Source organism: Macrotis lagotis, chromosome 7 (genome assembly GCF_037893015.1).
Source record: "Macrotis lagotis isolate mMagLag1 chromosome 7, bilby.v1.9.chrom.fasta, whole genome shotgun sequence".
NCBI classification, from domain to species: domain Eukaryota; kingdom Metazoa; phylum Chordata; class Mammalia; order Peramelemorphia; family Peramelidae; genus Macrotis; species Macrotis lagotis.
Window position 1 is genome coordinate 183376992 of NC_133664.1, and position 22064 is coordinate 183399055.

General features: G+C 35.0%; 1 protein-coding gene across 3 annotated transcripts in view; it reads left to right on the forward strand.

The window, feature by feature from the left end:
* The window catches only part of PRKCQ (protein kinase C theta), a 191268-nt gene that overhangs the window by 144047 nt on the left and 25157 nt on the right, over positions 1-22064 (forward strand). For all 3 annotated transcript variants that reach the window (XM_074194181.1, XM_074194179.1, XM_074194180.1), the window contains one exon: positions 12025-12163. In XM_074194181.1, the coding sequence (XP_074050282.1) occupies positions 12025-12163 (139 nt within the window). The remainder of the gene's footprint in view (positions 1-12024; positions 12164-22064) is intronic.

The following is a 22064-nucleotide window of genomic DNA, read 5'->3' on the forward strand; positions in this document are numbered from 1 at the left end:
ATTAAAAGACAGATGATGCCCAAAATGTATATCCTACTAAAGTTTATGAAAGGATATAGGAACAAATGACTAGAACTTGGATAAAGAACTGAAAACAAAGAAATACAATTGCTAAAATTTTCTTCAGATACTTCTAGAGGAGAGAATGTGTTCATATGTAGTCCTATAGATAAAATCAGAGGACCCAGATACAAGTCTCATCTCTCTACCACTTACTAGCTATATAGCCTTGAGCAAATCACATGCTACCTTCAGATTCTTTATCTGTAAAATGAAGGCATTTGAAAAGATGACCTCTGAGGTCCCTTCCAGCTCTTAAATTTAACAGCTATGAACCAACCAACCAACTGTGCCACAGAAGCCTCAGTATCCCTATATCAGTTTAGTAAATACAGCAGCACAAAGGACCATCTTACTTTTCTGAAGATGTAAAGAAAAAAGACTGCTCCCATCTCCAACACATTTTGGTGATGTTTCAGTGGTTTTACTAGTTCTGGATCTTGCTTTGAACTTCTATCATTTTAAACTATTGAGGACACAAGTTGTTGTCATTGCCTCCATTCCCAAATCTATGCTATAGGGCAGTTAGAATGCTGAGCCTGAAGTCAGCAAGTCCCGAATTCAAATCCAATGTCAAACACATTTTAGCTCTATGTTGCTGAACAAGTTACTCAATGTCTGTTTGCCTTAGTTTCCTCAACTGGAAAACAGGGATAATAATAATACCTACCTCCCAGAATTCTTGTGAGAATCAGATAACAATTGTGAAGCATTTAGCACATAGTCCTTTATAAAATTAGTCATCATCATCATCTCATCATTCTTATTATTATGTTTTGAAACCATAGGATCATAAGTTTAGAACCAGAGGATTGTAGAGCTCATCAAGTCCGCCTTACTTTTTTACATAAAAAAGGAATTCCCATGGTCACACAGAGGTAGTAAATGGTAGATTTGAACTTGGGTCCTCATATTTTTTTAGAGGCAATGAGGTAAAGTGACCTGCCCAAAGTCACACAGCTAGGTAATTATTAAATGTCTGAGGTCAGATTTGAACTTGGGTCCTCCTGACTCCAGGGCTGGTACTCTATCCACTGGGTCACCTAGCTGCCTGGTCCTCTAATTCTAAATGCAGGATTCCTTCCACTGTAACAATAGTTGAAGGAGAAAATACATGGGGGTGGCAGGGAGAAGGTTCTAAATCTTGGTGGAATCTCAATGGCATTACTCTCTTTATATTCCCAAATACAAGGGCCACACCTTCTGTATCAGAGATGGGAAAGCTTTTATCTGCCAAGGGTTATTTGAATGTTTGTAACATTACTCACCTGACATAGTTTGTCAAACACTTAAATAATCCTTAAAAAAATTCTAGATTTATTGAATTTTGAGTCCTGCCAGCAATTGCTATGGCAGCACTAGTTCAAATGGCCCTCAACCCCTGCTCCATCCTCCATTAGGTTGAAACTTCCATGTGGACTGGGTCTCTGTAGCCCTCAAAACTTAGACCTGTCCATAGTAGTCCTTAATAAGTGTCTGTTGACTTGAATTGAAAGCAGTGCAGATAAGGAAGTTGAAAAGAACATGATTTTAACTGAATGCCTTAAGTACTCAATAACCAAGGGGAGGAAGAGGCAAGAAGTAATGAGAATGGGACTAATTAAATGGAAGAAAACATTCTGACAGAAGTTCATTTTTGGTAGAGGGAAAATATTCCAGACGGAAGAGATTCAGTTCAGTGCAATAAAAAATTATTAATTGTATGTGAAATGCAAAAATACTTATTTCATATTGAGGATATATAAATAAAATAATACCTATCCTCAAAGAGTTTACACTGGGGAGTAATATATATACATATATATATATGTATGTATATACATATATATATATAAAATCAGCGAATAAAAAATCTTCCACCTCACAGGAGTGTGATAGTCAAATGAAATAATATTGTCAGTGCTTTGGGAAAGGGTTAAATAAATGCTAGTTATTCTTATTGTATTATTTTGACTTTTGTCCTATCACTAGAATTTAATGACTCTAGGAGAGAGAGAATAAGGCTAATGATTTTCACTTCTCTGCCTCACTTAAATCCAATTCACAGATAAATCAAGACATCACCCATCACATTGTGTTGTCATTGGTTCTCTGAAAAACTAAGAAAAAACAACTGGTTGATGCTGCAAAATAATTTTTGGAAAGGAAAGACTTTATGTCTTTCCTGAGCTATGTTTTTATCAATGGTGTCAAATTCAAATAGAACCAAGCTTCACTACACTTAACTTAGGAATCCCTGAAGCATTTAATGACTTTATCAACATTAACCATTGTCTATTATATTATTTATCCTGCTAAAAAATGTTCCAATTACATTTTATTCTGATTCTGAACACTCTTAGAAGTGTGGACTACAAGTCCTCCATTTGATGCTACTCTCTTACTGAACTAAAAGAAATAATACTCTCTTAAATGGAGGCAGAGATTCTAGGAGGGGGAGATGAGGAAGGAGTGTACTGCAGGAGTGAGTGGTGGAGGTGAGATAGAATACTTGGGAAAATCTAATCAGGATAGTTCAATTTAGAGAGTATGACAAAGGGAGTAATAGGAAATGACTGGAAAGAAATATGGAAGTCAAATTGTGAAGGGATTTAAATGTCTAGCTAAAGATTTTGTATTTTAACCAGGAAACAGTAGGGAGCCATTCATGATTTGGGGAAAGACATATCTACATCTTTGAAACAGCAATTCATTAGCTGCATAGAGGATGAATTGGAAAGAGAATAGAGCAGGTTATACATGCATATTTTATTATCATATACCTAAAAACATCCATAACCTTTTGATTCAGTGTCTTTCTCTGATGTCTAACCTTTCTTTTTTCTCCAGAAACACCTAGTATTTCATAACTAGACTCAGCTTTACAGTCAATATGACTGATAGACCTTCTTAGGCTAAGGAACAGAGGCCATCTATTTTTAGAACCAATAGAATGTATACTTCTTATCATGATATTAGATCTCCTGGCAGTCTTGGCAGAAAGGGAATGGCAAAGGTCAGCTCTTCATGACTTATAGATTTAAGATTTGGTAGAGCTCTCTACTGGCTTCTTCAAGCATCCAGGTCACCTTTCTGCAATAAGATGCTAGAGTAGGAGCAGGTCTGAAATTATCATTTGCTGTGGAAACTTTCAATATATTGCCATTTACTAACAAATGTCTGAGGTTGAGGAAGAAGATTCCTAAATACTCTTCTGTCACAGATTCCTGAATATATAGCCATGATTCTGCTTTAGACATATGAAACATGATGATCCATCCACAGACCAAAAGTGTCTTTAAGCACATTCAGATATATCAGAAACATATGTATGCTTATAAATGGAACATAGGCTTCTCTGCCTTTTATAGGTAGACCATTCTAGGGAGGCAACATCCCTTTCCCTATTACTCTTCTATTTATGGTGGTTCACCTTCCTTTGGAGGACAACCCACTCTGGCAAGAACATGAGTCCCCAAACTCTCCCACCCTCTTCTTACTTCTATTGAAATTTACTATTATGCTATTTCTCCAAAGAACCTAATCCATAAATTTTTGTGTTAGATTTTAAACTATTCAGCCTTTGAATTAAAGTCTGAGCTTTTCTTACTTCCCTGAATCTGAGAGATTAGTGAATTTTTCGCTAAACAAACCTATATCTATACTTAAAACCCACTTTCCCCTGAACCCCATTACTGAACTAAAAGAAATAATAATGAAGAATTAAGAGAAGCTAGGAAAGACATATTAATTGATTCAAAGTTAAGTGAAAATGACGAGTCAAAAATAAAAATGGTGCCCTCACTAAGGAGATGTTGAGGAAGCTTTCTTTGAGGGCCCCAAACATTCCCTTTCACAGCAGTTTGATTCTCCTGGGGTAAGACAGGAACATCCTGCTGTGAAAAAGTCAACTCAGTCCTTGAGCACTACTCAGATGAAATCCCCTTGGAGATGAGCTAGGTCCTCCATTATCTTCAACATCCAAAAGAAGAGGCAAGGGCTTTGATTTCCCTACTGTGGGAAGTGAGGATTCAGTTAGGGACCCAAATGGAGCAGCTAATGATGATGATGGAGGACTGAAAGGAAATGGCATTCTAGAAGTGAACAAAGAATACCTATAGGAACTGACACACAAAGAAGCCATTCATACCTGTAAGCAACTCAACAAAAGTGTTGCAATTGGTATTGCATGCAAAAGGTTACTCAGCCAAAACATTCCATGTCCAATACCTGCACCAGTGAGCCAACCCAGCTCCCAGACTTTTAACACATGGATAAACATTTGTACCTGGGTCAGATGAAGGATGCTCTTCTATTTTTGTTCAAAAAGACCCAAGGACAGAATTTTTCAAAGAAGTCACTCTAAACAAAGAGTCAGAAGTTTTATTAGACATTAGTGCTTGCTATATGAGTGTGGAAAATAGTCCTCCAAGAATCTATATTCATACCTTTTTCCCCTGGATCACCAACCAAGATGGACAGGAGACTAAACCATGCTGACCAAATTTTAGAAGCAAATTATGTCAACTTCTGCCATGCTGCATTAAGTGAAGTCTATGTCATTCTGTCATTGTGGCCCAGGACCTGTTAACCTCTTTATTAACTGGTACCTAAACCCAAAGGTTTCTGAACAGCAAATGGATGAAATATTTCATTCCACTCATCAGATGAGCAGAAAGTCCAGTTAATCCCATGTCTCATATTTCTCTTTATTTAATATAATTGGAGTCCATCTGGGTCCCCAAAATTATTTTAATCAGTTTTAAGTGTTAGGTTTTAATATGTTTATCTTAAGTATTGTAAGATGTTTTAGAAAATTAATATTTCTACTATCACTAAATTTTAGGTGTTTGTTTAAATTAATTTTAATTTTTAATAATCAAATAAGTTTTACTATCCACAGAATTATTTATATGTAATGTAATTGTATTCCATCTGGGCACTCTAAATTATTTGAAGCTATTTTAAATGTTAGGTGTTTCTTACCCTAAATATTTTAAGTTGGTTTAATAAATTAATACCTTCAGTGTCACTAAGGTTTAGGGTTTTTTTCAATTGTTTCAAATCTTAATTAATCAAATAAATATTGCACTAAAACTGCTGGGTTTTGTCTTTTTTTCACTAGTTGGTCATTCACAAAGAGCCTAGAGAAAATAATGTATTTTAGGTCATATAAAATGTTACCATGAATATATTTTGCAAAGAATTAAAGTAGAAGTAGATGGAGAGGAATAAATAGAACCCAATCTATTTCAATTATATGTGTTTGGCTAAATTAATATATATAATATATGTATAATATACATATTATATGATATACATTTATACTTTATATAAAAGGCCTTGTATATTATTTTTATACAATAAAGTTTAATCACAATTATAAAAATGTAGCATCAGGTTTGAGGCATCTGAACTATTAACATATGTACAAAACCAGGCCAAGAGTGGAGAATAGAGCTGGGGTCAAACCCTTGGGGCCTATGCCATCTGTCTTTTCCTAGCCCCTGGCCAGCTGTGCAGTCACTTATGGAGTGGGAATTTGAACATGGCTTTTTGAAGAACAGGGCAGAAGCAGCTTAAGGGGAACAGGAGACACCCTCCCATGTCCCAACCTCCCATGAGTTCAATGATAGTAAACAGACTGTATAGTTTTTTTAAAAGACTTGCTTTTTCTCTCGATTATATTAGTCTGCATCTCTGAAAATATGGATTTTTAAAATTTTTCAAAAATTAAACTTTCTCTTTACCACAAAAAAAATATAAAGATCATACACAGATTGGGGCACGAAAAAACATTAGCAAATTTTTATGAATTACTATTCTGTTCAGGGCTCCTTTTTGGAAGAAAGCTGTTCATTACTTTAATTAAGATCTTATATCTTTGGAAGAGTTAATATCAGAAAATATTTCCTAGAGTTCTTCTGCTATCTTCATTGTTTCGGGGATCTGTGATTTCATCAATGTGGGTATTGTGATCTCCAGTAAGACAGCCTCTGAGAATTACTGTGGCCAAAATAATTCATCATCCAGATCCTACCTGGTGATGATCCTCCCTGATCTTATTGAACCTCAGAAAATAAGCATAGTCTATCATCAAGCCAATAGTTCACTTGATAGGGCTTCTTCAAGCATCCAGATCACCTGTCTGCAATAAGATGTTAGAGTAGGAGCAGGTCGGAAGTTATCCTTTGCTGTGGAAACTTTAAATATCATGCTATTTACTAGCAATCAGTAAAAATTAATGAAAAATAATTAAGAACCCCCCTGATGAAGGTGAGGCAAGTATAAAAGTTGGTTTGAAGATTAACACAAAAAAACCTAAAATTTTGACAAATTGTCCCATCACTTCCTGTAAATAGAGGAAAAAGAATAGAAACAGTATCGCTCAAAGATCACTAGAAATAGCAACTGTAGCCATGAAATTAAAAGACGCTTGCTTCTTGAAAGGAAAGCTATGGAAGAACTGGATAGCTTGCTAAAAAGTAGCAGTACCTTACTGACAAGAGTCCAGATAGTTAAGGATATGGTTTTTCCAGTAGAGCAATGTTATAGGACTGTGAGTTGGACTATAAGGAAAACTGAGTGCGACAGAATCAATGCTTTCAAATTGTGGTGTGAAGAAGACTTTCTAGAATCCCTCAAACAAAAAGGTCAAATCAGTCAATTCTTAAAGAAATTAATTCTGGTTATTCATTAGAAAAATCAAATACTGAAAGGGAAGCTTAAATTCTTTGACCACATAATGAGAAGAACAAGACTCATTGGAAAAACTACTAATGTTGGGAAAAATTAAAAGGAAAAGGAAAAAGGCATGGCAGAGAATGAGATGGGTAGATAGTATCAATAGAAGCAGTGTACGTGAACCGGGGCAGACTTTAAACAATTGTAGAAGACAGAATGGCCTGTTGTGCTACGGTCCATGAGATCACAAAGAATCGGACACAACTGAATAACTAAACAAAAGATTTCAGTTAAAATTGGCAAATGACTTGAGTTGACAGAACATCCTAATTAGTGAATTGGTAAATCAAACAATAGACCTGGAACCTGAAGATATTAAGGAGAAATTTAACTACCTTTGCTGTGACTAAACCACTTATTCTGAATCTCAGTTTCTTCTTTTGCAAAAAAATGTAGATAATAGTACTTTTTATATCTCCCTCACAAGGTTGTTGTAAGGATGAAATGAGAAAATGTATTAGGTGACTCAGAAGTATTCCTTTTAAATAGCTTATTAAATATAAGCTATTAAAGTTTTAAAAAAACTTTACTAAGACTTCTGGGTCACCCTGTCTTTGTAAAGTACTCTATAAGTCTTAAAATGCTACATAAATGCTAGCTATTATTTTTTATTCATTTTCTAAGTGATCTTCTCTGTTAATATATTAATTCTGGTCATAAGTCATGATACAAGCATATTATATACATGCTAATATGTTTTTAAAAGCTCATGAAGACACTCTCTTTCACATGAGGGCTTCCAATTTCAATCATATTTTAGTTGGGTCTATTTCTCATCTTGGTAATCTACATCACACCATCGATAATCTCTCTCCTGTCCACATCTCACTATAACAAAAACTATAAATCTTTAAAGGAGTTCAGTTGCTGACAGATATTCTAGGTGCCAAGTATTCCTAAATCGACACTGGTTCAATGCATACAGTATGGTTAATAGAGACACATATGCATCTTCTGCTGAATGGAAACATACATGAATGACCTGTAGAGAAATACAAACATACTCTTCTCCACACATATGACCTTTAGAAGGTAATACTATTTCTCCAATTAGAAGTTAGGCTTAAAATGATGGATTCTTGAGTTTACAGAGTTCCGGTCTCCTGGGAATATCAAGAATATTCCCATTTTTCATTTTAACTAACAAAGGAACTGAGGTTTACCAATTGGCAGTCAAGAAATCAGCTTATATATGGTGATCATCAACAAATCATTCCCATTACTCTGTGTGTCAGCTTCTAGGTTAATGGAGAGAATAACTATAAATATAAGAATATACTTTGTCTCCCAAAGATTATCAGATTTATGAGAATGTTCTTAAGGTCTACAAAGCATTTTCTAGACATTGTTTTACCAAGTCCTTGCAGCAATGTAAGGAAGGTGCTCATTTTATAACTGAGGCTCCCTATTAGTGGGTGTTGGTGTTGGTACTGGTGTTTATTCGTGTTAGTGTCAGTGTCATCTCAGTATTGACTAACTTTTCATGACCCCATTTTGGGTTTTCTTGGCAAAGATACTGGAGTGGTTTGCTATTTCCTCCTCTAGCCTATTGTATAGAGAAGGAAACTGAAACAAACATGGTTAAGTGCCTTGCCCAAGGTCACACACACGATAAAAGATAAGTCTCCCTGACTCCAGGTCTAGTACTCTGTGTGATGCAACACCTAAGTTGTGCTTATAACTGATAATTGGTTAATTCATTACATTTGATTGCTCAGCCCCTGGTACCATGCCTGGTACATAAGAAATGTTTAATAAATACTTGTTGATTGATTGAGCATGGTCACATAGTTAGTAGGTATGCTGACAATGGCATGACATATCATACAAGAAATGGGGGCAGAAATGAAAGTGAGCTAATCTTATTATAGGAGGGAGGAGAGTTTGAATGATATGGTAAAGCCTAGAGGAAGCCCCCATCTGCATATGAGTAGATTCCCTATGAAGAATTTATGGTTCTTAGATTTAAAGTGAGAAGATAGTCTGGTTTAATACTGTCACTGTACGGGGAAGGGGGGAGTGAAATTCAGAGAGATTGAGTTCTTTTGGCAGGGTCACACAGCTGATAAATGTTGGCAGCGAGAGTCAAACACAAGCGCTTCTCTGACTCCAGGTTCAGCACTCTTAACTATCTTACCATGTGGTTGCAGTCTATACTATTGGGGGGAATAGCTGCATGGCTAAAGGCATAGCTCCACTGAATTGGGGTCTTAAGTATTCCTTCTTGCCACCTGCTTAGAATACATTCTCAGTAAATATGAATTGAGGGGGAAGCTTGGTGGATAGATCAACAACAGTAGATAGAGCACCAATCCTGAAGTCAGGAGGACCTGAGTTCAAATCCAACCACGTCAATAATTACCTTGCTGTGAGACCTTGGGCAAATCACTTAAACCCATTTTCTTGCCAATAAATAAATAATATGAACTGATGGCTATATAATATGACTTTTTTTCAAAGCACTGCTGAAAAGAAAGCCTAACATTTATAATATGTAAACAATCCTTTTCTTTCTTTCTTTCCTTTTTTTTTTTGCTTTGAATATGAAGAGAGTGAATCAGAGGATATGTAAGTGGTTTGTACCTGGGCATATAAAACGAAAAACCACATCCTCTTCATTCTACTTCTGCTCCTTTCTCAGACGTTTCTGTCCCCAACCAGAAAAGGCCATAGAGCAGAATAAAGGTCCCCAGTTTAAAGTCTTAACCACATTGTGTTAAAGTCTTGTATCATCATACATAGAATTACAGATTTAGAGCTGGAAGGAGTCTTAGAGACTATTCTATAGATAAGTAAACTGAGGCACAGAGAAGTTCAGTAATTTGTTAAGGATCACTGAACTAAGTGTTTGAAGTCGAGTCTGCCTGACAGAAAGTAAATCCTTAATAAATGCTTGTGGACTGACTCCAAGTCTAGAGGCTTATCTACCCATTCCAGAACAGAGTAAAATGCCACTTGTGATGTGATGGGATTCAATTCATGTCAAAGTGCTCCATTTCCCCAAACTAATCACCCTCAAGAAGCCTTCCATGAAACCTGAAATTATGACATCCAAGGATTTAGAATTGTAATGGAATTTAAAGATCATATAGTTCTATCCTCTCATTTAACAAATGAGAAAAGTAAAATCTAGAGAGTGTAAGGGTTCATTCAAGATTACATCAACAGAATAATAAAGCCAGAATTTGAACTCACTTTTTACTTTAAATACATTTCTCTTTCCTCTATATGAAGTGTTCATCTGGGGCCCTACCTCCATAAAACCTACTCTGGCTCCCTAAATCATAAGTGATCCTCTCCTAGAATTTCTCCTACCATTTTATTTGAACCTCTCTTCATTACATATGTGCATGCATGTATATATGTATATTTGTATTTATGCATATGAAATATGTTATCATATATAATGCAACAATAAATCTAGAATAAAATATATACACATATATAAATGTGTATATGTATAAGTGATTAGGAAAAGTCCAAACAAAATGACAGGAAGAACTATGAGAGGATTACTTATGATTATATATATGTGTATGTATATATATATATATATATATATATGGAACTATTCTATGCAGTATATATCACATAATAAAATCATTTTCATTGTTAGATCATTTTTTTCTTGGCATTCCCTTCTCCAACTCATTTTACAGATTAGGAACTAAGGCAAGCAGTTAAGCAACTTGTTCAGGATCACACAGCTAGTAAATGTCTGAGTCCGCATTTAAACTCATGAAGATGAGTCTTCCTGATTCTAAGCACAGATTCTATTTACTACACCGCCTAGCTGCCTAAATAAAATCTCAACTTCAGATTTATTCTTTCCTGAGTATTTGTTACCTAAAAAGGTAAAAGGTTAATCCATAGGTTAATATCCACTAACACATTGATATAGATTAGCTTATTCCTAGAAAAGTACAGTGTTCAAAAGGAAGATAACACAGCATAAGTGCATTTTTAATGAGGAAGATAAATAAAGGAAAAGTCCAAAGCATATACAGATCCCTGAGTAAAGACTAGAGGAAAGGGGCACTGGTTTCAAAGGATGGCATGCATTCATTCATTCATTCATCAGGTATATATGAAGCATTTATAGAAGTCTCACACAATTATAAAAAAGTAACTGTTGGAATTTCTGCCTTCAAGGAGCTTATTATAAGTGTTTCAAAAGAGATAAAAATACAGATAATTATAGTATAAAATAGAACATGATAACTTTATTATATATTTAAAAGGAATAGCAAATTATGCATAATAGATTTGAAATTTTGCATATAATCATCTTTCTATATTATGCAAATGCTTGCCTTATTAAATTCAGAATACAATTTTTAAAATATATAAAATAGAACTAAGTTTATAAGAAAAGTACATTATACTATTAATCGAGATGATTTCAGTTGGAAGAATCAGGGGAAAACTTCATAGAATATCAAGTTGAAAATTTGAGTGGAATCATGGCATAAGGATGATCTGTATTGGAGGATAAGCAAGGGACGGAAGCACAGGAAAAATTTCTGATGAGGAAACACTGCTATCTTCAGGACATTACCTCAGTCTTTTCATCTCCCATCTGAACTATTGCCATAGCCTCCTAACTGGGTCTCTCCACTCTTCAATCAGTCCTCTACCCAGCTGCCATATTTAGAATCCTAAAGTACAGTTCTAACCTTGTTATTTCCCCTGTCCAAAAATGAATAATTAGCTTGCTATTTAGCATAGCATAAAATACAAACTCCTTTCATGGCACTTAAGGTCTTTCACAATATGGCCCCCATCTATATTGCCAGGCTGATCTTCCATTACCATCTCTTATACATTAACCAAACTTGCCTACTTCCTATTCACCATACACTGTATTTTCTTTCCCTCCTCTGCCTTTGTGCCTGCCATGTGCTCTCTCTTTAACTGTCTCATGGAATTCCTAGTTTTTTTCAAGGCTCAAATTTAAGTCATTTCCTATCTGAGGCCTTTCCTGACCTCCACCCATTCCCTCCTTACAAGTGGTTGTACCCTCCCTCCTAAAATTACTATGTTTTTATTTTGCATATATTTGTCTCTATCCTCAGCACCTGTACATAGGAGGCCCTTAAGAAATATTTGTTTCATCAATCAGATTGATCCTATTTGCCATTTTCCAATCCTGTTCTGGGACTATCTGAACTAACCTGTTCAGTGGTGATAACACAGCAGCTGAACTGAAAGCACACATTTTTTTTTCCTCTTATTTTACAGGGACCTGAAACTGGACAACATTCTGTTAGACAAAGATGGACATATTAAAATAGCTGATTTTGGCATGTGCAAGGAGAACATGTTTGGAGACATGAGGACTAGCACCTTCTGTGGAACCCCTGACTACATTGCTCCAGAGGTAAACAGTTCAGCAGATGCTGAGCATTCTGTCCCAGAACACCTATTCATTAGCTCAAACACTGTCAGTTCTCCTTCCTGTTAATATTGAAGATGGGAAGATTTGGGTTGTTTAGGCTCAGAGCATATGAACTTCCTCTTCTCACAAAGCTTTGATATAAATCCTCCCTTGAAGTCATTTCAGGAGAACTTTCCCCATCTCTTAATACTGCGATTTCTCAGGGAGTTGTTAGGAATCTGCCTTTATCCTTCAATACTCCTTCCCAGAATATGGCAGCCATAAGAGAAACTAGCAAGAAACCAAATGGAAAGTGGCCAAGTCTAGCTGCTAGCACAGACTTTGAGTGATCAAAACCAAATATATTTTTACATTGTGCCCTTTTAAAAATATTTCAGTAATTTAAATTAAATGTAATACATAATGTAATACAGTGCTTACCACATAAAAAGCATTATGTGAGGTACTGGAGTTTTGTTGAGACAGTCCCTTCAAACATGAAGTGAATCAGTCAAGAAATATTAACTGTCTAGTAGGGGGAGCCACGCACACTGATAATATAATGTAATTCTTCAATATATTTGTGATTTATTCCTTTCAGTGGTATAGAATGTGATATATCTGTGCTTTCTCAACCTATGAGATTTGTCTTTGCATAAATCCTCTACCCAATATATCTGAAGGCTTACTCTGTCTCACATTGAATAGATAACAATGAAATATATGACCTGGCTATTAGTTATCCTTCAATTTTGCCTAGAGTGATAGCTGAATGAGTCATACAGCTCTCTCATGATATTTTTATGCCATTTCTTCCATATTATCTTTATTGGTAATATGTATTTCCTACTCATACACACCAAATGCATCTCCATTGTTTTTTGAATAACCTACTACTACAAATCTCCAGAGATGCATTTCCTAACTTTCAGCAATACAAACATCACCTTGAGAATGAGTTGCTTAAAAGATAAGAGGGGACGTTGAGTTCATTGAAAAGCACTACATGATGAATGAGGGGAAGGAAGGAATGGGGGTAGGGAGGGAGAGGGAGGGGGAAAGAAAGACTCATTAACCCCTATATACCAGTCATTCTGCCAAGTACTTTACAATTATTAATTTGATTTCTATAGCAACCCTGTTAGGTAGCTCCATCTTAGACAAGAAGAAACTGAGGTAGGCAAAAGTTAAGTGACTTGTCCAAGTTCAAACAACTAAAAAATGTCTGAGGATGGATTTGAACTCAGGTCTTCTGAGTTCCAGGCCCAGTGTTATACCATGTCACTGACTTCTCTCTTCTTTGCAATAAATGCTGATTCCTTTTCCTTTCCCAACCATAGTATTTGTTCAAGATACATGTCCTTATGTTTTACTGATGACATTTTATTGATTGCATTGAACATGAAATATTGCAAAGCCTCCTATATCATATTTTTTAAATACCAAAGATCAAAGGTGTCAAGCTCATGACCCACAACTTTCCTGAATGCCAGGAGCAGATTAAGAAGTAATTGGGGGGCTGCTAGGTGGCACAGTGGATAGAACACTGGCCCTGGAGTCAGGAGTACCTGAGTTCAAATCCAGCCTCAGACACTTAATAATTACCTAGCTGTGTGGCCTTGGGCAAGCCACTTAACCCTGTTTGCCTTACAAAAAAAAACCCTTAAAAAAGTAATTGGAAAATATAAATAAATAAAAATACAGTACAATATAGATAATGATTATAGGCCATTTTCTAAGTCAGTATACAGCCTGAAGAAATATTATGTATGGTCCTTGGTTCTGTTTGTCATGATTGCTCAAGAATTTATCCTTATTATTCACTCTGGAAAAAACATAACTATTAATACATACTAATAATAACAAGTATTCTGCCAAACAAAAGGTTTTCTAAGGTCTTGGATAGAAGGAGTGTTTATTGATAGTAAAGAAGAAGAAGGTTTCTTTGAGAAAGTACTTTTTAAGTTGGGCTTTAAGTTATGAATATTAAGTCACTAGGCAAAGATAACATTCCAGGCACAAGAAATATCATGAGCAAAGACAGAGAGGTTAGAAAATGCAGGCATTTTCTGACTACAGAAAGTGGTCTGGTGGGGGAATTCGGATTCAAAATAAAATAAAACTTCCTTGCCTTAATCACCTGCCCCTTGCTTATATAAGTGAACTTAGCTTAAAATTATACAGTTTCACATATTAAGCCTTCTATATATTTAAACAAAATTCCACATCTGTTAAACAAGAAATGACAGATTTTAGCTTTTAAGAACTGTTGAACCAGGTCACCTCATTGATTTTTGTTCACTAAGATTAGAAATGTATTCTTTATGCATATTAGCATGTAGATATTAATGCATTTAAAGCTTCTTCCAAGAGTGTACAGCAAAGGGCAGGAAATGTCCCAGACCAGAATTCTCTAAACAATAGACTTCTCTACACCCTCTCCCTTTCCCTGGTTCTATGCTACAATGTCTGTTCTAAATCTTTTCCATTCTATTCAACAACCTACTCTCAACAAATAGTAGTTAAAGGTGCTGGAAATGGAGTCAGGAAGACCTAATTTCATATCCAACCTTAAATACTTTCCAATTGTGTATCCCTGTGGCAAGTCATTTAACCTCTCTTCAGCCTCAAGATCCTCATCTATAAAATGAGGGCAATAGTACCTACCTTACAGGGTTGTGGTAAAGACCACATGAGATAATATCTATTCAGTGCTTTACAAATATAAGTTACTAATATTAGTAATAGTAGTAATAAATACATATTATTTTTATTCAACATGTAATCCATCAAACTCCCTGCCCCTTACTACAAAATTTCTCTGTTCACCCATTAACACATCTTCCTCCTCACCCTAAAGGTCCCAAAAGTGTCTCCTTAAACTTCCTACCACCTATAGGACTTTGCATATCAACTATTCCCTCCTTCTCTTAAATCTTCAACTTTTCCTCTATTGGCATATAAATGACCTTGAATTTTCATTGTTTAAAAAAAAAGAATAAAAACCTTCCTTCAATCTTGCTATCCCACTGAGCCACTGACCTAAATCTGTCTTTTCCTCTGAAAATTATCTTAGACCAGAAGAGCAGTTCTAAAACTGTTTGGTCTCAAGATTCTTTATGCTAAATTAAAAAAAAAGTATAGAGGACCCTTCCAAAGAGTTTGTGTTTATATTGGAAATAAAGAGAGAGAGAGAGAGAGAGAGAGAGAGCGAGCATACAGAGTCAAAGAGGGAAGGGACTGATGGAGGGAGAAAGGGAGAGAGTGAGAGATAGTGAGTGTGTGTGTGTATGTGTGTGTGTGAGAGAGAGAGACTTATTAGAAATTAAAATATCTTAGTATTATTATGAAAATGGTTTTGACATCAAAGACCAGATTCTTAGAGACCCTAGGGGCTCTGAACCACACTTTCAGACCACTAAACTGAATGATATGTGATCTTCCTGAAGAATGTAAGCTCTTTGAAGTCAGGAACTATTTTTATTTCTGTCTTTGTAGCCTTGGCAGCTTTTACATTAGTAGTTTATAACAAATTGTTTGTTGGATTAGATGATCTCCAAGATTTCACTACCAGACTTCCTGAAATGATGGTACGTCATTGGCAGATGTTTCTTCACCATTCATTCCTTAGTCAAATGTGCATCTCACATCACTGTCATCAATCCACTAAAATCTCTTAATCACCAAATCCAGGGATTTTATCAAAATCCTTTTCCTCCTTAACTTCATTGAATCAGTTGACCCTGTCAACCATGGGCTTTCTACCCTTGGTTTTCATGATATTCTTGGTTTTTCCCTCTGCCATTTTGGTTGATTATCATGTCTCAAATTCCACTGATCCCTATTTCTCCTACCAACAGGTATTCATTCCTCAAGATTCTAGGTCATCTTCTCTGCTCTTTCTATATATTTTTTCATGTGTGATTTTCATTTATTCGTCAACTTCAACTAGGATCTACAAGTGAATGACTTCAAAATCTATGTCTCGGGGCGGCTAGGTGGTGTAGTGGATAAAGCACAGGCCCTGAAGTCAGGAGTACCTGGGTTCAAATCCAGTCTCAGACACTTAATAATTACCTAGCTGTGTGGCCTTGGGCAAGCCACTTAACCCCGTTTGCCTTGCAAAAAAAATCTAAAAAAAAGCAAAATCTATGTCTCTTGCCTAACCTCTAGTCCCCATTCCTGACCAGTTGCTGGATACCTTTACCTGTATATGCCCAATCTACTGACTCTTCAAACTCTACATGTTCAAAGTGAAATTCATCTTGTATCCACACCCCAAAAGAAGCTCTCCTGATTTTTCATATTTCTATCAAGTACATGAACTTTCTCTCTTAATCACCCAGCACAAAATTCAAATTATCTTCACTCCTACCCCTATCATTTTCTCTCCCTTTCCATTCCCATCATCCTCTCAGGCCTCTGCCCCCTCTCAACTGGCCTACTACAACAATTGTCCAATTATTTTTTCCTACTTCAGTTGCTCTACCTATGTAATCTATACTATATATTGCTTCCAGACTAATTTTTCTAAGGTGTTGCTCTGATATCAGTCCTTTACTCAAAAGAAAAAAATACAATCCTCCAAGGGATTACCATGGCTCATAGAATGAAATCTAAACTTCAATTTGCCATTATTTTAAAACGTACATATATATTATATATATATATATATATATATATATATATAAAATTATAAAAACATATGTGTGTATACATGCATATATATATATATATATATATATATACATGTATATGTATATCTGTAAAGAATTATACTTTGCATCTGGGGAGTAGATAATATCTTCTTTCTACTATTTCTTCTACCAATCTCTTATTTCAAGTTGCTTATTATTCCCCTTCTCCCCTTGTTTTTTTTCCCCTCTACACAATTTACTTATACTTTTCCCTTTGCTTTATATGTTCCCTACATTAGGGGCAGCTGGGTGCTGCAGTGGGTAGAGCACTGGCCCTGGAGTCAGAAAGACCTGAGTTCAAATATGGCCTCAGACACTTAAAACTTACTTAGCTGGGTGACCTTGGGCAAGTTACTTAACCCCCCCATTGCCTTGCAAAAACAAACAAAAAAATATCCCCCACACTTTCTCAAACTGCCTAACTCAAGTCTTATGCTGTCATTTAATACCCAACTAAAATCTCATTTTTTTTCATAAATCTTTAACTGATGCCTCTAAGGTTTCAACAATCTCACTCACCTATAACCTACTTAGCCTGCTGTTTATTTCTCTAATGCATTTGCCTTCGATTATATTAATTAATATAAATACTGTTAATATCTCCTTCAAGTGGGGGTGGCTAGGTAGCGCAGTGGATAGAGCAGCGGCCCTGGAGTCAGGAGTACCTGAGTTCAAGTCCAGCCTCAGACACTTAATAATTACCTAACTGTGTGGCCTTGGGCAAGCCACTTAACCCCATTGCCTAGTAAAAAACAAAAACAAAAACAAACAAAAAAATATCTCCTTGAAGTGAAACTTGTCATGTTCATCACATATATATAATGGTACCTTGCACAGTATGGTTGCTTGATTAATATTTATTAGATTGAATTAAATACCAAACCACCAGAGTCATTTTGAGTTTCAATATGCAGAATTATAAATAAAATTGACTAATGTATGATGGAGGCTGAGAGGTAGGCTATAAGTATCAAGATAGGATTTTTTGAAAAAGTAAAAATTGAAAGCCAACCACAGTCAAATAAGAGTAATGCCAGCCTAATGGGCAAGGGGCCAAGGAAGCCATCTATGACAAGCACAGAGATCCATCAAAGGACTACTCAAACCTTGTAATGAGCTCTTGGAAAGAAAATAACTCTATTTCTGAGATATTCTAGATATGATGCATGAACGCTCACAATTCTCCCCACAGTCAGAGAACATTTTCATTAACCCTGGTTGACTATAAAATTCATCCAAACCTCTCAAGAAAATATGTATAACATTTGATTTCTTTGACATTGACAACAAAGTTATCACACCTTGGGATGTACTTCAATTAGGGAATGGCTAAACAAGATGTGGTATAGGATCATGATGAAATATTACCATGCTATAAGAAATGATGAGCTCTGATTTTAGAAAAAACATGGATAGATTTACATGAAATAATGAAGAGTGAAATAAGCAGAACTAAGAGAATATTGTATATAGTAATTGCAATATTGTTTTAAGAACTTAAAACTCATCCTGAGTATTATAAATATTTAAGTATAAAGGACCTATGAAAGAAGATGCTTTCAGCCCCCAGAGAAAAGAACTGATCTATAGAAGAATGTACAGTTTGGTTCTACATATATTTATATGTATTATATATATATAATATATATATATATATAGAGAGAGAGAGAGAGAGCCATATGTTTTATCTATTATAGATAACATTTATACATATCTATCTGTATCCATTGGATACAAATGGAGGTCTTCCAACAGAGGATGTCATAGGGAGTATTAATTTTAGTATTAATTAATTTCCAGTTTGGAGATTCTATGATCATGACAAGAAAATGTAAAATTTGTTGGGGTTTTTTGGTTGTTGTTAAAAGTTAGGAAAAAAGTGGGAGGAAGAAAATATAAAAAATGCACTGCAAGGTAGCTAGATGGTATAATACATAGACTACTGACCCTGGAGTCAGGAGGGCCTGATTCCTGTTCAGATCTAACCTCGGACACATAATATTTACTAGCTATATAAACCTGGGCAAATCACTTAACCTTGATTACCTTACCAAAATAACCTTTAAAAATGCACAGTAAAGGGGCAGCTAGGTGGCATAGTGGATAAAGCACCAGCCCTGGAGTCAGGAGTACCTGGGTTCAAATCCAGTCTCAAACACTTAATAATTACCTAGCTGTGTGACTTTGGGCAAGTAGCTTAATCCCACAGCCTAGCAAAAAACAAAATAATGCACAGCAAAGAATAAAAAAAAAAATTAAAGGAAGCATAGAAAGAGGACAGCTTTGAAGACTATGTATAGTATACAGTTTTTCAAAAAAAATTAAACGGGGTGAAATATAAATTCATGCTTTTATATATAGTAAATCATGAAAAGTTCTCTTTTTGGTCTTTATTTAAATTCAAAATGAAAAAATAAAAGCTTTTTAAAAGTAGTCAGAAGAGGGCATAACAAATAGTCATATTATTATTTTGCCCAAAGGTTATATATAATTTTTCTTTTATCAAAATAAAAGTAACTTTTATCCAAAAACCCAAATTGTATATTTTCTTGTCAGAATCACAGAATCTCCTAATTTGAAATTATTTTAAAGCCTAAGTAGTCCAACTCATAAAATATATTCTCCCTATAACATCCTCTGCTAGAAGACCTCCAGCAAGAAGGGGCCCCTTCCAGCCTAGATCTGCCTCTCTAATTGGTTAGGAAATTTTTCCTGATAAGAAAGCAAAATCAGCTTCTCTGAAAAATCAGTTTACTAATTTCCCTGTTTAGGGTCAGGATAAAACAAATCTAATCTCTCATTTTATGATATCTCTTTGGGATCTGTGACAACAGTTATTAGGCAGCAGTTGAATACTTGCTTTAAAAACAGGGCACGTATTCACATCTTGAATATAGTTTATCCAGGCCTTAAAACTTGAGTTCATTGAGAGCAGTTAGGTATTCTCTCTCTATCTTCATTTACCTTAGGTTTTAACTCTCTGTTTATCAATTTTCCTTATCTTTCCCAGTCCAAAGATCACTCTCAGCAGAGAAAATAGAAGCAAAATTAGATTTGATTTGTTTTGCCTTTACTCTGAAAAATGGTTCCATCCATTATTTAATCTACATTAGATTATTAGAATCTAGTTTTCCAAGATGATCAGGGAAAAAAGGAAAAGAACCTATATGTTCTAAAATATTTATAGCAGCTCTCTTTGTGGCGGCAGAGAACTAGAAACTGAAGGGATACCCATCAATTGGGGAATGACTGAAAAAGTCGTAGTACATGATTGTGATGGAATACTATTGCACTATATGAAATGATGAGCAAATTGATTTTAGGAAACATGAAAAGACTTAACATGAAATAATGAAGAGTGAAATGAGCAGAACCAAGATAGTATTTTAGATATTAATAATAATATTATTCAAAGAGTAACTTGAATAACTAAGTTTTATTCTGAGTTATATGAGTATTCAAATCAATTACAAAGGATGTATGAATAAAAATGCTGTTCATCTCCAGAGGGAAAAAACTGATATATGGGACTCTATATTGAGTAGTTTCATATAAAGATATATGTATGCATAAAAATGTATGTATACATACATACATTCTTTTATATCTTTGTCAGATGTTGGTCATCTAATGCAGTTTTTGGTGAGAGGGGAAAGAAGCAAAAATAATAGCAACTATTGTCCCAACATATCTTTAAACACACACACACACACACACACCCTTCCTTTCTGTTGCCTTCTATCTCATTACTTTCTGAGTTTAATTATGAGGAAATTGAGGCTTAGAGAAATTGAGTAATTTACACAAATAACCTCAGAATCTGGATTCAAATATAGATCTCCCTACACCAGTTCTAGGGTCCTTCCTGTTCTATCATACTGCCCTTCTAATAAAATAATCACAATAGCAAAAAAAACCCTTCATTTATATAAATTATTTAAGTCCTTATGGCTACAAAAAAATCTTTTATATACATTATTGCATTTGATCCTCACAACAACATTGTTCAAGAATTATTTCTGATTTTACAATATGTGGAAACAAATTCAGAAAGATTAAATAATTTACCTAAGTCATGCCAGGGGGATATGGAGTCAAGATCTGAGGATCTGAAGGGCATCCAGGCCAATAACATCATTTTACAAATGAAAAACTGAGGCACCCATAGATCAAGTGATTTGCACGAGTTAATACGGATAGTAATCAGAAAAAAAGAAAAACTTGAATCTACATCATCTTCTTACCCCAAATTCTGTTGTTAGGATCTTATTGTCTAACATAGTCTTTTGTACTTAGTAAGCACTTAATACATTTTTATTATACTGAATTAAATTGTACCACCAATAGCAAATCCTTTATTCTCCTCACTATCCATTTTGAGATCAAAGATATACTTGGTAATGTCCTGAGATGTTATCTTTAATAAAGAAATAAAGGGAAACTAAGGTTCTATTCTTACTTAATTGTTCTCTCCAGAGTCAATTGAAAAGTATCTCTCTATTTTTATTTATATACCCCATAATTTCTGTTTCTCAGAATTTGTGATAGTATCATAATATATACTAATGGTGTAGTGGATAGAGCACCAGGGCCTGGAATCAGGAGCAGAGTTCAAATGTGACTTTAGACACTTACTAGCAGTGTGACTCTGGACAAGTCATTTAATCCTGTTTGCAGCAGTTTCCTCATATGTAAAATGAATTGGAAAAGGAAATGACAAACCACTCCAACACCTCTACCCAGAAAACCCCAAATGGGGTCACAAAAAGTTGGCTCAATTTGAACTTGGGTCTTTAACTCCTGGTCAAGTACTCTATTGATTGTCCCTCCTACTTGCCTAGTGATTTAAATTCAATATGAGTCAAAAGGTATAATTCAGTCACTCGAAATTTAAGACTTAATTCTTATCATAATTAGTAATTAAATTTAGACAAAATTATTATACTTAGACAGTATAATTAGATTGTGCAATTTAGGCTGAATTCTTATTATCAATAGTAATAATAGCTCACATTTAATACATTCTAGCTCACATTCTAACCTAAATGGTTAAAATTCCAGGATGATTTTTATCAATTTATTTTACAAATAAGGAAACTAAGACTGAGCCGGGTCAATTGATTTATTTATAGACATGAAGGAAATATAAATGAAAAAGTAAGTATAGAAACTACATCTTCTGATTTCCAAATTAATTTACACTTTAC